Source organism: Phragmites australis, chromosome 13 (assembly GCF_958298935.1).
Source record: "Phragmites australis chromosome 13, lpPhrAust1.1, whole genome shotgun sequence".
Classification (NCBI taxonomy): Eukaryota; Viridiplantae; Streptophyta; class Magnoliopsida; order Poales; family Poaceae; genus Phragmites; species Phragmites australis.
Window position 1 is genome coordinate 3447996 of NC_084933.1, and position 17282 is coordinate 3465277.

The 17282-nt window shown below is 42.2% G+C and overlaps 2 protein-coding genes across 3 annotated transcripts; one reads left to right on the forward strand and one right to left on the reverse strand.

Annotated features, from left to right (window-relative positions):
* Positions 1-2743: 2743 nt before the first annotated feature.
* On the reverse strand, positions 2744-4565 carry LOC133888368 (uncharacterized). Its single transcript, XM_062328578.1, has 2 exons — positions 4441-4565; positions 2744-3265 (listed from the first exon to the last, which is right to left on the reverse strand). Exon 2 carries the CDS (start codon positions 3251-3253, stop codon positions 2909-2911), a length of 345 nt encoding a protein of 114 aa, XP_062184562.1. The 5' UTR covers positions 3254-3265; positions 4441-4565; the 3' UTR covers positions 2744-2908.
* Positions 4566-4711: 146 nt separating this feature from the next.
* Positions 4712-12887, forward strand: LOC133888367 (protein pleiotropic regulatory locus 1-like). 2 transcript variants are annotated; one of them, XM_062328576.1, is made up of 17 exons: positions 4712-4923; positions 5015-5142; positions 5990-6070; positions 6321-6402; positions 6484-6540; positions 7299-7380; positions 7666-7758; positions 8993-9056; positions 9171-9256; positions 9335-9436; positions 9531-9614; positions 9978-10038; positions 10114-10180; positions 10255-10332; positions 11594-11658; positions 12102-12179; positions 12489-12887. In XM_062328576.1, exons 1-17 carry the CDS (start codon positions 4790-4792, stop codon positions 12659-12661), a joined length of 1515 nt encoding a protein of 504 aa, XP_062184560.1. In that variant the 5' UTR covers positions 4712-4789; the 3' UTR covers positions 12662-12887. The 2 variants fall into 2 exon arrangements, with proteins under 2 accessions (XP_062184560.1, XP_062184561.1); XM_062328577.1 differs by lacking the exon at positions 5990-6070.
* The last annotated feature ends 4395 nt before the right edge of the window (positions 12888-17282 follow it).

The window sequence follows — 17282 nt, forward strand, 5'->3', positions numbered from 1 at the left end:
AGCATACACCCGTGTCTAAGAAATGAATCCTTAGACATATGGAAACTGCTCATAGGTATTAGGGTATCTCATAAGCATGAAAGTTTATCTTTAAGAATAACATAATCATACTCAGAAAGGAGTCTGAAAGCTACACGTCAACTCCTATATATATATATATATATATATACACACACACACACACACACACGTTACCAAGGGACCCTATGGAGGACAAACAACTCAAAAGGCATAAGCCCATCGCCCAAGCATACATAAGCCTCAAGCACACCAGAAGCCTTGAGCCTTCTGATTTCGCCGAGACTACGTGCAAGGAGCCATTGACTAGTTTTAGATCCCATCTACCCCCCACCCCTAATTTATCTCAAAGATCAATATAAGACCACATGACGTAGGACTATTATCATTCGGGAGGCTTAGACTTGTATAAATCTTTGTATTTGTGTTGTACGATTTAGCTACAGGGAGTATCCCCTACTTCATTCGTATATTCGTAATATTGGTAGTTTACTAATCGCCGATAAATATATACGTACATGTGCTGATGCCATGTTTCTCCCGTTCATATGTATGTATTTATAATTGCATGTATTAATTGCATCTGTATGTGATCAATGTATTCTACGTGTGTAGATTTGATGGTGCCAAGACTGTGACGTGTTTGCCGTGTTCTACTGTTGCCGTTGTTGCGATATGTGGATCAAGGATTTGGTTGCCTAGTTTGTGTGTTTGCAAGAAGATCTCTAAAGAATAAATTGGTGTTTCATGTTGGATAAAAATATACTTTTAGATTTAATTTAATTCTTAGATAAATCATAAACATGAATCGATATATCATCATTATTATAGAACTATAGTATAATCTAGACATGTTACATAACTACATATATCTAATATATTTTATAACATGAACGACAGAATACTACTCAGCATGATTAAGAGAAGATTAATCATAGCGAACATATTGATCGGCAGCGAGCGACGCTGAAGCCCTTATGATGATGATGCAGAAGACGATGACGATCCAGAAGTATATCACTAGCAATTGCACAGAGCACTTCCGAAGAACCTTATTTGTCCTCTTTTGTTGCAAGATCACAAGGAGGACAGGTTCTAGAGACCTGCTCTCTCGATCACTGATGCACGCCGACGAAGCGGGATGGAGCAAACTACGTGTAGCGACGTAGTAGAGAGAGACAAAACCCTAGCTCATTCTATTATTTTTGGCAGTCGATAGAAATATATAGGGAAGGTCGCGTGGTTCACTATTTTCGTATACAACTGTGTTGGCTGTTTTCTCACGTATAAAAAAAAAATTAAAACTACAAAGAAGGATGCACCTGATTTTAGCGGTCCACACGCAGGTGTCATACGTTCACGTCCTTCACCCCGACCACAGTGAGGCGGGGTGAGCGAGCGCAGATGTGTGTTCTTCTAGTCCTTTTATCCACATGTGGTAGTGGGATGAGGGCATGCATGTGTTCTTCTGGTCCTTTTATCCACATGTGCTAGTGGGATGGGGGCATGCGTGTGTTCTGTATCAGTTTGATTCCTTCACGAACATATTGAGCTTTTGAGATCTATTAAGAATTATCACAAAATAAAATGGGCCAAGCTCATCATAATTCTAACATTTGATGCGGTGTGAATCCGCCCATTAAGTTGTTGTGTTCGATACTATGTCAACCTGCGTGCGTCTCTCATCATGAGACTAACGTACCATCCATTTAGTTTGGCTTGCGGCTGTGTGTGCGCGCCTGAATTTGAAATAAGAGGGTGTACATGTGACTGTGTGGTGTGCCTATCACAGTCAGTGCAGAATCCCCATGGTGTGTCGAGCGTGTCCCGCTCAAGACTTCCTGAAGGAGAAGTTTGTGTAGTGCGATCGATGCGGCAGCTCTGTTAATGCTGCCTGCACAAAAATGGAAATTGCTTGGTGTGATTTACTTGGATCATTGAGTTTTTTTTTTCAGATCTCTATCCTTCAGGTATTTTTCCTAGTGTATATTTGCATTGAGGCAACCTAGTTATTTTGAACTAGTAGTTCATCAACCCATGAATTTGTCAATGCACATGAGTTGCTGTATTTCTTTGAGAGGGATGGAGCTGAAACAGCACGTTTGTAGAGGTTAGTCTTCTGAAACTAGTGCTGATATTCCTTGTAGATTCAGCATGTTGAGGAGAATCTGTGTTTACTCTTGCTTTCAGCGCGTTAATGATAGGCTAACCATCTCATCTTTGTAGTTTTTCATTCATAAGAATCCTTCATCACCTACCTACCGTGTAATGTTAGTCCAGAGGAGGTCTTTCATGTGCCTACTATTTCCCTCTTGTAAGCTGTAAAAGCATGTCAACCATCTTCGTGCTAAATAACATGTTTAGTTTTTTTTTTCCTGTTGATTGACTGGTAAGACAAAATTATATCACAGCCAAGGTTCAGACAACCTATGGGAACTGGCCTTTTCTGGTAAGATCGGCTAGAGGCAGTGCGAAAATCAATGGCAAAGTGACTATTGGTATACAGGAAATACAACATGCAATTTGCCTCCAGCATGATTCCATGAAACTCTATACGCTGCAATATAGCAGGTGCCATATCACAGGATATATCATCTCTCAAAACAAAGCAGCAACAACAATCTATGGACTCGTGCACTTCTCTTCCAGCAGAGTATAACTGTGAAGTATTCAGATGGACAACATTCCCTGTCCACTTAACATGTGCGCGCGCACACACAAAACATCATTAAAAAATGCAAAGTCCTTTTATTGACCTAGAAAATGTCCCATTTAGCTTTGAATTTTGAAACAGCAAAGTTCCTGCCATTGTTGCAGTGGTGCAAACTTGAGAAATACAGCTCAATGTTGCCCAAACGCTAACTGAATTCAATATGTTTCAACTTCACAATCACAATAGCTTGACTCCGACTTCCCTGACAGAATCTATAACAGCCTTGACTTTCCCATGGTACTTCTGTTCTCTCTTCATGTGGATGGACACTGCAGGTATTCCCTTGAGCAGCAGGCGTTCACCGAGCAATTTCCCAATTTTCGCAGCCGCTGCGACATCACGGGTCGACTCCATGTTTGGTCTCAGCAGCTTCTCTTGTGAGCTTGCGGAACATGCAACAGTTGCTGTTGGGGTATGGATGACCTGAGCGGATACATACTTGTTTGTGAAATGCATCCTCAACAGGTAGGGCTTGAGAAAATGGGTGACTCTAGCTGCCCGTTCTGGTGGAGGAATCACCATGGTTGGTTTTGTCTGCAGCAAGTTAACAAGAGAAGAATTATTAGTTGGTTGACAACGTAATGCATTTGATTTACACAATAAGAAGCCCACTGACAGAAGAGGGGAGCGCAACAGTGTGCAAACAAGTTTTGGGAGGTAGTGGAAGTTTCAAAACCAGGTTATAGATGGTATGAAAAAAATACAGGGTTGACAATGCATGATGCAGTTAGCAGCTTAAAGAAAACAAATATTGGATGCTATACTATTGAACTAAAGCAGTTGCCCGGGCAGTAGATGATTGATCTAGAGTTGTATTAGCAAATTCTCTTGCTTATACAGGTCTACCTAACCAGTCCTGATCAGTATAGCAACCAATTCCGCTCCGAACAAATATATCAACCATCTAGTGGTGACATTCCTAGAAGACCGATTCATAACTTAGCCTGCAAGAAGCTCGTTTAATCAACCTTTGGTGTGGCAGTGTTAGAACCATTCTGCACGCATAAAGTGGCCCAAGGAAGGTCGCCAATGCCACATTGGCACGGGGAAAGGTAGGACCACCAACAAACCGAACCAAGAGCTGATTTTGGGGTTTTGAACAAATGGATGGAGGAAGGCTAATCTCAGAGTGTTTCGGGCATAAAAGGACAGTCAACTTCACCACGATACGAAAGGACATCAATCAGGCCATTAAAGAGTCCAGGTTTCTTACTCCCAAATTTCCTACTGAAGCTACGCAAACAAAGTGATAACAAAAAGGGAAAAAAAGAAGAAGCAAGGAGTGAGTTGTGGATGTCGGACTGACAATTGTACAGAACTATTTGCGAAAAACAAGCACTCAGACTACAGTCTGCACAATCGAATCAACGGGCATTAGGGCTCCAGTACAGTGACCTAAACCAGGAGCCCTTCTCCAGAACTAATCTAGTAAACCTAAGCACTCCTGCACAGCACAAATCAGCACAAGATAGCAGGCTCCTCCTTCCTCACGTGTTCCGGCCACACCATCTCGAGCCACGGCAGGTACCACAGGACCCAACCACAATCAACCAGTTCACATCCATATCTTCTTAGATCCAAGAAAGCCAATAGCAACAACCCCGGAGCAGAGGCGGATCCATTCCAACGAGAAGTACACTACTACAAGAAACATAAAGGAGAAGAGAGAGAGAGAGAGAGAGAGAGAGAGAGAGAGAGAGGCGGCTGACCTATCGCGAGGAGAGCACGCGCCGCGCGGCGGGCCGGTGACGGAGCAGGCGCAGGCGGCGGCGGCGGCGGCGTTGCAAAGCCAACGGAGCGTGGACGGACTGGGGTTGGAGGAGGGTTAGGAGAGCCGATGGGCCGAGACACGTGGATTATTTGCTGGGTTTACACGGGGCCCACGGGCCGAAACAACCTGGGCCGGGCCCACACGGACCAAACTGGTTCCGACCCGCCCTCGTCGACCACCGCCCTGCGGAAAAATAATAAAAGGAGGCTGACCGGTGGGGCCGGAGGGGACAAGGCGAGCCGACTCAGGAAGCGAAGGGAGCGTACTGGAGCTAGCCGGCGGCGGCGATGGCGGCGGCGGCAGTGGATGGATTACCCGTCGAGCCGCAGTCGTTGAAGAAGCTCAGCTTGAGGTCGCTGAAGCGCTCGCTGGACCTCTTCGCCCCAGCCCACCCCCTCCTCTTCGCGCCCGACGCCGAGAGGTAAACCTAGCTCGTCCCCTTCCGTTTTCTTCCTTGGCGGCAGCAGAACCCTAACTGCGTGTTCTTTTGGTCTCGTTGTGCGGTGGAGCAGCAAGAGGATTCGCACCGGGTGCAAGGTGAGAGCAGAGTACGGGGCGGTGAAGGATCTGCCTGCTGAGCAGGGGCGCGGGCAGGGTAAGGTTCCTGCAGCGCCATCGTCGACGGCGCTGACATTGCCAGGTTAGCTTCGCTCTTTTCTTCTTTCTCGTTCTCACAATAACCACCTTTTGCTCATCAAAGAAATATTTTTAGGTCTTTTCGAACGGTTCACTAGCATCAGGAGTGCGATCTTATGATTTTTTCCCTATGGTTTTCTAGTACTAGCGCAATTGATTGATACGGGTTGCTCACAGAATGCCAGAAATCGGGAACGTCTTGAGAAAAAATGTAGTTATTTTTTTTTTCTGCCCTAAGAGCACAGGCACATGGCTACCTTATCAAAACGAACAAACTCCCTAGTAGCAAAAGACATGTTACATCTCCCGCTTAAATTACAGAACAAAAACAATGAGGACACCTCGACTAATATTGAACTACCACGAAAATAAGCAGCTATTTTGCTTTAATTAGCCAGTCATCTTCACCTGATTCCCCTCCTTTGGCAAATGCATGCACTGCTGCAACAGAAAAATTATCTTATGCAGCACATCAACAGGATTGGAAGTCAGTTTACCTCAATTGTCATTCTAGTGCGATTTTCCCAAAGAGTCCATTTTACGGCAGCTAAACCCATTCAGCTTAAACTTTTGTTTCCTATGCCCCCTTATGTAAGTGTTCCCAAATAAAATCATAAAAAGACATATGGATTTCATTCCAAATAGCCTGCCACAAGTAGATTTTTACTTTCAAAGTTAGTTTGTTCCATAAGATCTCAGTTCTGCTAGCAATATGCCTCCAGAGCACATCTGAATATATATTGATCAAGTAGTATAAGAACCATATCTTTGCAAGCCACATTTCACCTCATCTTCCATTGGAAAAACTGGATATTGTCAACATTGTCCATCGATAATTCCTAGTCATGCAGCTAATTTTCCCCAAAGATCTTTTGAACTCATGGATCCACTCACCTCCTATATATACCGGGACAGGAACAAACTGCAAACAGGTTAGGGAATTGAAATTTCTAGCCAAGTGTCTAACCAAAATTCAGTATTTTTAACATTCTCGACATGATGAGTAGCTCCCTGGCAAAATCAATGTTTCGACATTCTGTAGCCCCTCCAGAATTGTGATCCACCCTGATAATTTGAGCCGAAAAATCCAATCCTTTGGCAAACTGTCTGCAGTCTGTTTGCTAGCAGTTGCGTATACATTTTTTGGTTCCATTTTATCCGAGCTTGCAATTATCTTTTCAGGCACACAAGACACAAAAGATGCTCACAGAGAAGGCACTAGTAATGCCATTGTCCCCGTGCCACTTATGCTACCAAAAGCACCGTAAGTGCATTCATATTGTATGTTGTAAGCTAGTTTGCACTTTCCTTTTTTTATTAACTACTCCTTTTGATCTTTCTTCAGTGAGTCTACAATTCCAGGCAAAAATACAACTTTGTCAATTCCTGGACCATCTGACAGGTTTGTTCATTTGTTTGCTTCAATTGCTGACTGGCTCTTGTACCACATAGCATGGCCTAAGTATTATTTTTCAGTATTGTATTTATTGCATTAACAGTGGAATAACTGTAGTCCATTTATTTGATGGTGCTAGGAAAATTGTAAAATCCAATTGCGTAACCATCTTACTGTTCTTTTGGTGTCCTCTTTTTCGTTTGCATGGATACGTGCTACTACGCTACTCGCTAGACTAGTTTTCCTATTATTGTTTGTTTGGTTAGTACCTTTCTGTGGTCTCATCAGTCATGACATCTGTAATGTGCCCTCTTCTTTCTTACTTGCTTTGTGTGCTCTCATACTTACGAAAGAAAGAAAAAAGATCCATGCAGCTTATGCGAAAATTGTGCTCTCGATGTGAAGCATTGATTCTTATGCCAATTTCCATGCTTGTATCTTGGTACATATCGGACACCAATATGCATCTGTATGTATTGGTGGTATACCAGATTACAAATTTCTGATACTCCCTGGTATGGTCTAATCCAAAAACAATAAAGTGCTCATATTACACACTGGCCTATGGAGGACCCTTAACAATAGACCAGTGCATCCTTTGATGAGAAACTAGTAATTTACTGGATTGTTTGAATCTTGTGATTTCCAAAATCATGGGATGTCATCTTTTGTATTTACATATCCAGCTGTATCTGAAAATGCTTTGTAAGCTCTCAAGAATACAAGCCAGCCCCCCAGATTGCTGATGTTGATATATCTATCAGATTTTCTACATCTGCACTGATGGAAAGGATACCAAGTAGATGGCCACGACCTGTATGGCATGCTCCTTGGAAGAACTATCGGGTATTTTTTTTATAATCAAGTGCAACCTTCCATAGTTTATTACCTAGGTTTGTCACATCTGTGAAATGTTTCTGGAAATTTGATTAGTAGACCTGTCTTAGTGCATGCATGTAGTTCTACCATTTACACACTAAACCACTATGCTGGGCTGCCAGCCGAAAGCATTCACTCTCCATGTTCTTCTGCATGTGTGGTTTGAAGTAGACTGGTGTATTTGGTTCCCAATAAATATTTTCATTTTTCTTTGTCCAAATTAGTATTAATGATTCCTCTAAATCTATGCAGGTCATCAGTGGTCACTTGGGTTGGGTGCGCTCTATAGCCTTTGATCCAGGCAATGAGTGGTTCTGTACAGGTTCTGCTGATAGGACAATAAAGGTGAGCTCCACAGCCAGAAGTACACCCTTTTTTCTTGTTCTATTTGCATCTCATGATTTTGATTCTGTTATGGAAACTTGCTGTATCTAATAGGATAGTTATTGTACGTAATATGTTGTGGATGTTAAAGATGTCCAAATGGGCCTTGTAACATGGGCCAGCCCTAGGCACGACACTGTTGGCACGGCCCAGGCACGACAGTTAACGGGTCGAGCCAGCACGGCACAACGACTTGGGCCGTGCCTGGGCCGGAGCCGCGGCACGACGGGCCGGCACGGCACGGCCCGTTTAACTGTTCATATTTTTGTATTATTCCGCGGCTTCGGCACAGGCACGGTCCGTTTAATTGTTCATATTTTTGTATTATTTTATATAATTTGTTTAGATCTAATACCATATAGCATATGTGGTGCAATGGTAGTGTGTTTGACTCCCAAGTAGAAGGTCGGGTGTTCGATTCCGAGTGAAAGCAAGTTTTTGTGATTTTTTTTCAATTTTTCACGGGCTGACGGGCAAAAAAAAAAGTCATCAGGCCTACCGTGCCGCGGGCCGGCACGGTCTTAAATGGGCTGCGCCTGGGCTGGAGTCACGGCACGTGGGCCAGCATGGCACGGCCCGTTAAACTAACGGGCCTAAATGGGCCGTGCCTCAATGGGCCCGTGCCGGGCCGGGCCGGACCGCCCATTTGGCCATCTCTGGTGGATGTCTTTGTATGGTTCAAGAAACTGAATCAACCAGTAACCGGATCTCGGCTGGAGACCGGAAAAACTGAAAAACCTGTCAGGTTCAAAATTTGCGAAAGTTGTTTCTAGAATTTTGGAACATAATCTTTGGGATATCTTGTAAAGCCTTGAAGATGACAAGTTGGGGGATGTTTAAAGGGTGAAGCCGAGTTATGAAAGCTAACCAGAACTAAGGCTGGTTCCTAGTGTTTTCTGAACCCTGACTCCTGGGAAATCTAGAAAACAGTGCATCTTTATTAACTGCTTCTTCTGGTGCATCATCCTGGTTTGTTGTCAATATTTTAACTGTTTTATGGACGACTTGAAACTTGAATGTTAATTATGTTGCATCTCACAGCCTTTTGCTTTGGCTTCTTGCAAGAACAACCACTATAGTACCATGAGCCCATCTCTCTCTATAATTGCTCTTAGATTAAGCCAACAACCAAACATGTCACTCTAGTTTCTGTTATAGTTCACTCATTCATACTGCGACTCATGTCGTGCTGTAGATATGGGATCTTGCATCAGGAACATTGAAGCTTACACTGACTGGACATATTGAACAAATTCGCGGTAAGTTTCTCTTGGTTTTGGTTAGCCGGGTCTACTCAACACCCTTACTCTACACTTTCCTGTCCCAATTTGAAATTTAGTGATTGATGGTTGATGTAATGTGCTTTGATGTAGGACTTGCTGTCAGCCAAAGGCATACTTATTTATTTTCTGCTGGTGATGACAAACAAGTAAAATGTTGGGATCTTGAACAAAACAAGGTTAGTTTTAGCTTTTAATCCAGTGTTTATGTTGCATATTGACATCTCTTGACATCTTATCCGTATTCTATGTTCAAGGTTATTAGGTCTTACCATGGGCATCTGAGTGGTGTTTACTGCCTAGCTCTCCATCCAACTATTGATATCTTGCTGACGGGTGGTCGAGATTCAGTTTGCAGGGTATGAGATCATCTCTTACAATTGCACGTTGTAGAAAAATCTGGCAACATACCATGCTTAAGATTGTTCTGGTTTTACTTACCTTCATATACAGGTGTGGGACATCCGGACGAAAGCGCACGTTTCTGCCTTAACAGGTCACGATAACACTGTCTGTTCAGTGTTTGCTCGGCCTACGGTAAGAAAACATTTCAACCTGTAACAATCTCACAAGGTCATCCGCAATATTGAGTTCTGCTACAAAGTATTCTCTTCATCTGGTGCTGTGTAAAAACACTCATTTGGAGTCTATCATGCTTAGCCAAATTATAGGTTAATAGGTCTTATATCTTTGACACATTTTAGTTTTACTCAGGTTTACTGAGGAACAATGACATAATGATTTTGATACATCTCAGATATCCTGAATGGTGCTCATATTTAGGCTCGCTTGTGTGTTGTGCTTGTGATAAAATTTATTTCTTCCCTATCACAATACCCACTCTTGGATGTACCTGCCCCATAATTTATCAGAACTTTAATTACTGATTTTGTGTCTCAGGATCCTCAAGTTGTCACTGGCTCACATGATTCAACTATCAAATTCTGGGATCTTGTAGCTGGTAAGTTATCTATCAAATTAAAAAATGTTTAGTGAATACTTTATATCTTCCCATCACAGTTGGCTCTTCGTGCAGGGAGGACTATGTGCACTCTTACACATCATAAGAAGTCTGTTCGGGCTATGGCACTGCATCCAAAAGAGTTAGTTTTTACCCATGTTTATTTCCATATTATCTATAATATTGTAGAACTCTGCAATAACATCTCTTTTATAGGAAAACATTTGCATCAGCATCAGCGGACAACATAAAGAAGTTTAGCTTGCCCAAAGGGGAATTCCTGCACAACATGCTGTGAGTCTCATATTTGCGTTTGTGTTTTTTTGGGTTCACATTGTAACTCGGGACATGGCACTATATGCTAATTGGTACTCGATTGATGTTCAAAAATCAAAATGTGTGCGGTATGATGATGTCGGATGAAAATGCCTTTGAATATCAATAAACATAGGGTTGTGTGCCACAAGCCAAGAAACCTTGCCTTTCTTACAACATTGCACATAAGTGTTGGATATGTATGCTAATAGAGTTCTTCTTTATGTAGTTTCAAATGATTCTTTACCTATCAGATAAGTAATGAGTTTGAATATACTTTGAGTTTTGACAAAAAATTGAAGCAGCATATGGCCCAGATGTAAAAACCCTTCGGAAAGGAAATCAATGTTTGCATATCATTTAGTTGTTGTTGCAGTGTACTGATGCATACACGCTCTTCTATTCTTTGACATGTTTTTTGCAGATGTTCCCGATTTTTTCTGATATTCGTTTTATTACTCTCTCTTGGATATTCTTGACTTAAGTGAGAATATTTCTCCTACGTGGGAATTCTGGGGACATACATGATGCACCGCCTCTAGATTCTGAAACAGTTTTAGCTTTGGGTATACGATGTCCTTGCCTGTTAGAAAGTTGGTTTTATCTTTTAACGTTAAGGCTTTACCCCCTATGGCAAAAAAGAACCGAGTAGTAGGCTGAGCGTTTGAAGGATTAACTGACTCTTGTCTCCTTAACACTTCCAATTAGCATTGTATTTCCAGCTTAGATCTTTTCAATTAGCCTTCCAAGCTAGTTCTAATCAAGGTTTGTAATTCCGGTTTTAGAAACAGAACCTCATGCCAGTTGTTGGACATGAACTGGAAATAAACCGGTCATTGTACTCATTTCAAAATTTGCCTCCAACAGTTACTGTTACAATTTTTGTAATTTGGGTTCAAACTGAAACAAATTTGGCCTGGCAAGGAAACTAAACCCATGTCTTAATTGCCATTATGCTTATTAGTGATGTTTTTAATTTTTATTCATAGTCTCTGGATCTTCTGTCATTCTGTGCAACGTACAAAGGGCAATCATTGACTGCCTCTTTGACATTGCAAAAATGTTTACCAACTAAAGAAACCAATGGTGGTTCCTGAATGAGTAGAGCGTCAAGTGCTGCCTAGTTGCATATGTTCTCTTTTTGGAATCACTTCTGTCAGTAATTGGCATTGTAAGTTTCTTAAGACTGGCTAACTTATTCGTGCATGCCACTGACACTTCTCATCTCTATTAATGTCAGGTCCCAGCAGAAAACTATTATAAATTCTATGGCTGTAAATGAGGATGGTGTCATGGCAACTGGAGGTATATACTGTAACAATTGTTGTATTCTTTATACTGTGATTATCTCAGAGACCCTCCACTGAAATTTTATAACTCTATTACAAAACAAAATTAGTGGTCAAAGTTAAGATTTGGAGACCATGCTGATGTCCAAAACAGCATGTCTTTGTGACCAGAGAAGTAACAATGCAATCTTTATGCTATACTTACTGTATGCATCCTATTCTAATTTAAGATGTTCTCTTACCACTTATAGAAGAACCACATTTAAACAATTTTCTGTAAGAAATGGTTCCTTTTGGTGAAATGATCGCGTCCATTTCATTATTTCCAGGCTTCCAATCCAAACATTGCAAGCAAATCACTTAAAGAGCATTGATATTTTTAGTTTATGCAGTAAGACTTTTATCAATAAATCTGCTTGTAAAGTGTGAAATTCTAAATATTTGGAACTTTTTGTGCAGGGGATAATGGAAGCATGTGGTTTTGGGACTGGAAGAGTGGCCATAACTTTCAACAAGAGCAGACTATAGTCCAGCCTGGTAAGTATTGCTTTGCATCATACACTGGTTGGTAATTGGATAATTGGCCGGCAGAGCAGCTTTCTTTGACTCCCCACAATGCCTTCCCTCTTATGAGGGGTGGCCGAGATCAGCCATTGCTAGTGGCGGTGGTTATACTTGATTACATCAGCCGTTGCTGAATCTTTCACTCTGAGTTATTGCTTAGCAATTAGCCAAACTACTCCAGAAGTCCAGACTCCAGTGTCTACGCCTTGCATGGAATTCCTTATGTTTGTTTAAGCTAGGCTTTCCAATGGTTCTACTTACCATTGCTATCTCCAATTTCAGGATCATTGGAAAGTGAAGCATGTATATATGCCCTTTCTTACGATGTCAGTGGATCAAGGCTTGTGACTTGTGAGGCAGATAAAACTATAAAGATGTGGAAAGAGGATTTAACAGCAACGCCGGAAACCCATCCCATCAACTTCAAGCCACCGAAGGACATTAGGCGATACTGAATATTCCAAGCTGCAAGTTACATGATTGTCGAAGGGGTAGTAAATCTGCCCAACCAGTTAATTCTTTGAGCCCGATTAAAATTTGAGCACAGATTCCCCTATGCAACGTTGCTAGGGCTGTATGCATGATGAACTAAACAATACTGTGACTGTCAAAATAGATATGCAGCAGCTGTCGTAAATTTTGCTGCTCTGCTTCATTTTTTTATTCACGTTGATCAAACTATCCATCCTATTTTTTTTAAAAAAAATACTATCAATCACTTATTATTTATCTTCGGCGTGAACGTCTTTTCCGTCCGGTAATCTCCTTCCCATCGAGTGCTGCTTCTTCGTGTGGGCACCTCTGTGATGCCAGCTTCAGCTTCAGGGGCCTCGAGACACCTGCCTACAACGCTCTTCTCTCGCTGCTGCTTGGGTCCTTGCCTTCGAAGCCATTGAGGTACTCGACGGAATGGTGGCGTCGGGGATTGCCCTTGACGAGGGCACATACGAGCTCGCGGTCATGCATCTGCATAAAGCCGGATGCTGGGATGGGGCTTTGGGAGGAGATGAGGCGGGTAGGGCTCTGACCGAGCTTTGGGTTGTACACCATGGTGGTCGAGGCGATCGAATGCACGGTCTGGAAGGTTGGACATTATCGCCAAGCTGTTGCTGACATGGAGAAGGCTGGGTCCTTCCCTGCATCGGCCACATATGCGCATGTCTGGTGGAAATGCATGCTTCGGCAGGGCAGGTGGATGCAGCGATGCGGTTGTATCCATGGCGAATGTTGGGACAAGGCCAGGGTTGAGCATGTTTGTTTTCAGCCCTGCTGACTATGTTGGCGAATAAGAGGCCGTTGGATTTGGCTGCAAAGATGTTGCTGGAGATGAAGGCGTCAGGGATCCCGATCGAGGTGACCTCAAGTGACCTGTTGATGATCTACATCATGGAGATGGATCTACTGACCTTGCACTCCGGTGGCTATAGTTCATGGGCTCCGCAGGCATAAGGACCAACAACTTCATCATAAGGCAGCTAGCAAGTCTTGCATGAAGGCGGAAGCAAATTTTATAGAATTATGTTAAAAAGATTCTCGTGAGATCTTACCCATATCATCTATCTCGTAATTTAATGACTAGACTAAAAAGAAGAGAGATGGAGTGAACACGTGTCATCACAGGAAGAAAGTCTTTCGTAGGGCAGAATCCTATAAAATTTGCTTCCTATGAAAACAGGGCTGTATGATTCGGCGCGGCCACTGCTCGAGACACATGTCGAAGGTGGACTTGATTCTCTACACATCCATCCTCGAGCATTTGGTGCGATGTCAGGATGAGAGCAGAGAGCAGGAAATGATGGACATCCTGAGCACCAGCAAGCACAAGGCACATGACTTCATGTACGGACTATTCACCGGGCCAGAGTAGCGTAAGAAGCCCCATGCTCTCCTTCGCGCGTGAGTTTTTCCGGGGCATCAACTGCGACAACGAGGAGAGCGCAGCCAGGTACTTGGTGAACGTCCTCCTCAACTACCTGGTGCTCATGGGGCAGATGAACCACGCCCGTTGTGTGTGGAAGGTCGCGTACGAGAACAAGCTGTTCCCCAAGGAAGCGGATGCTCTACTACGGGTTGGTACCATGCATCAAGCTGGTGATGGGCCCAACGCTCAAGATGGTGGTGGCATTTTTGTTGATGTAGAATTTGGATCTACAAAATATAGGCATTTGTCGTTTTTTGGGAAAAATAGAAGAGGAAGCCCCAATTGTTATAATATTGGGATTTGTTTATAGTTTAGGTCCTAACACTTAGTTCATGAGCCCTTCATTGTTTGGGCACTACACTGTTAGCCCCTTCCCATCATGCATCTGCATAAGGCTTTCAAGGTTACATTCTGGATACAATCCAATCGCAGCTGTAACTTCTCCTGATTATACTCGCCTTTCTTCTATAATCCAGTTGTCTGTGCACTACTACAGAAAAGGTCATCATTGTCGGTTCAAAAATATCATTACTATCGATTTAGTGATGATTATCACTGTCGTTTACAGAACTAGCAGTGATAGTATATATCACTACCGGTTCATGTAACATACCGACAGTAGTAACCCAACTATCACTACCGGTTCATATAATGGACTGGCAATGATAACCCAAGTATCACTCCCAGTTCACATAATTAATCGATAGTTTTAGTTGGATTATCACTGTCGGTCAATTACATAAACCGGCAGTTATAATCCCCCCTTTAGAAACAACATATTCAGAAAACAACACATGTACATACACAATTTATTACATATATTTGTACCTCAACACATTTCATTCACAAATCACATATATACATACACGATTAACATGTCATTCATAAATGTTCTTGGTTGGTTGGGACATATAGCTTAAATTCTCTAACTCACAATTTATTTTAGAAATCTCACAGTTCACTTGAAATATTCATGCAAGCGAAAAAATAAATGGTTCAACCTCTGTTGCTACCCGAAGTTGTCGAACTTGGCAAGTCCCGAGTGCTTATTGAATGTAACGCTTTATATGGCGGCTCATAAAACTCACCTTTTGGACTTATCACTTTATCATTGATGAACCTAATAAGTTGTTCTTGAACGGTGTTGAGGCGATGTTGCAGAAGTTTACTTGTGTTCAACTTGATTATCTGTCATTAGAAGAATTGAAAAAATCAATCCTACAGAACACGTGTAGAAACTTGATTGCCTCTGTATCATCTTGGAGCATCCTGTCACCGGTGAATATGTGCATGAACTCATATACATAGAAGCCACATAAATTGTTGTCATATTTCTACTTGTTATCCTGAGAAAAGATATGATACATTAGCGGTATGTAACTAGTCATTTAGTAGGAATTTGAGATATGAATATTAAGTACGTACCGGAAAGTTGGTTCAAATAGTGAAGGTCTTCTGATATGGACGGAATCGAACACTGTCCTTACAGTATCGTGTGAATGCCCTATGCATGATTATAAATAATATTACTAGATTTAGATTCAATTAAATAGAAGATTATTAGAGCGAATAATGAAATGATCGACTTAACCTTTTTAACAAGTCTATTACAGGTTGAAATTATGTTTTTGGTCTCCTTTGTTAGTTAAATACAATGATCTTGCTCATGTCGGGCTGGATGACAAGGAGAATCCAGTGAAACTTGCAAATATATATATTAGTCCTAACATCAAGTTACGCATGAAAGAGTAGAATGAACTTGTAAGAAATGCATACATAAAGATTGTAGGATAAAAGTATGTATGTCTTGTATTGTAGCTTAACCATAGCCTTCCATGCATATATCTTAGTTTCGTGTGGTTTCTCTCTGAAAAACTTTTCGTTGATAAGTGATGGATAGAGGAATCCTACTTTGTAAATGCACTCTTCTCTGCATTTTTGTATCTCCAATCTACATAAAAAATAAGTTAGTGATGCAGTTAAATGGTAGAAGAATATAAATCTTGTCCAGCAACTCAAGATAGACTAGTCGAGGGCGTCTAGTTGGTAAACATTGTAAAGTTCCTTGAATTCCAGCCACAATACGTTGAGGCCGTTGTGGAAATCTTCATCTTTCTACCTGGCGACGATCATTTCTGTACCTTTTTTCATCTCTGTTATGTAGCACTGTTGGAATTTCCGCATTTGATAGGATATGTTAATCATCACATCTAGTTTGACTAGCGGTTTGCCCAACTCAAACTGCCATCTAAGCTCTGGAAAGGCAATGTTGTAATCCCGGCCGAGAATTTGGTCTTGTTTAAGTCCACTTTCGGCAACAAATTGTTTGATTGAGGCCTCCTTCAGGTAAGTCTTCTCCTTGATGAACTCGTAGTCCAATTTCGGCTTTGCATCTGGCGCCCCCATCTGTTTTTGTTTTGCCATGGATATGAAAAACTTCTACGCAACAGGATCAACTGGATCCTTCATCTTAGGTTGAGCCGGCTTGAAGTGTGCAGTTACACTAGCGTTGACTGTCTACCTCAAATCCTTAGGAGTTAGTTCTGACGGTTGAGGAGGTGCTGACATTTGAGGTCGTAGCAGCTTCTTGGATGAAATTGTTTTCTTAGATGAAAGCGATTTCTGAAATGAAATCGACTTGTTAGACGTTGTAGGTGTAGGCGACGGAGGACTTAGGCCTCTTGATGGTGCAGGTACTAGCAACAGAGGACTCGAACCTCTTGATGGTGCAAGTACTGGTGGCGGAGGACTCGAACCTCTTGTTGGTGCAGGTGGTGCCAGTGAAGGAGTTGGAGATCTTCTGCTTGGAGGTGACTCAGGGGTCGAAGATCTTCTTGGTGAAGGGAGGTGTCCATGTGAGTCAAACTCCTCTTCTTCATCGTTTGTGTCTTCGCTAAACAATATGTAGCGCTTGTGCCACATGATGAAATAACCAATATTTGCTCCTTGTTTCTTCTGCCATGTCTCTTCAGTGATATCCATGTCCATTTTATGATACTCGGTTAGTATAGTATCCACTTGGACCCTGGCATATCCCGGTGGTATCAGATGATTTTTGAACTAAGCTCCGACTTGCATGGGCCAAGCCAAGCACAAAACCACCTTGGTGGTAACGTTCGCAGTGGGCATGACAAGCTTTCACTCTGTGGTGTCTT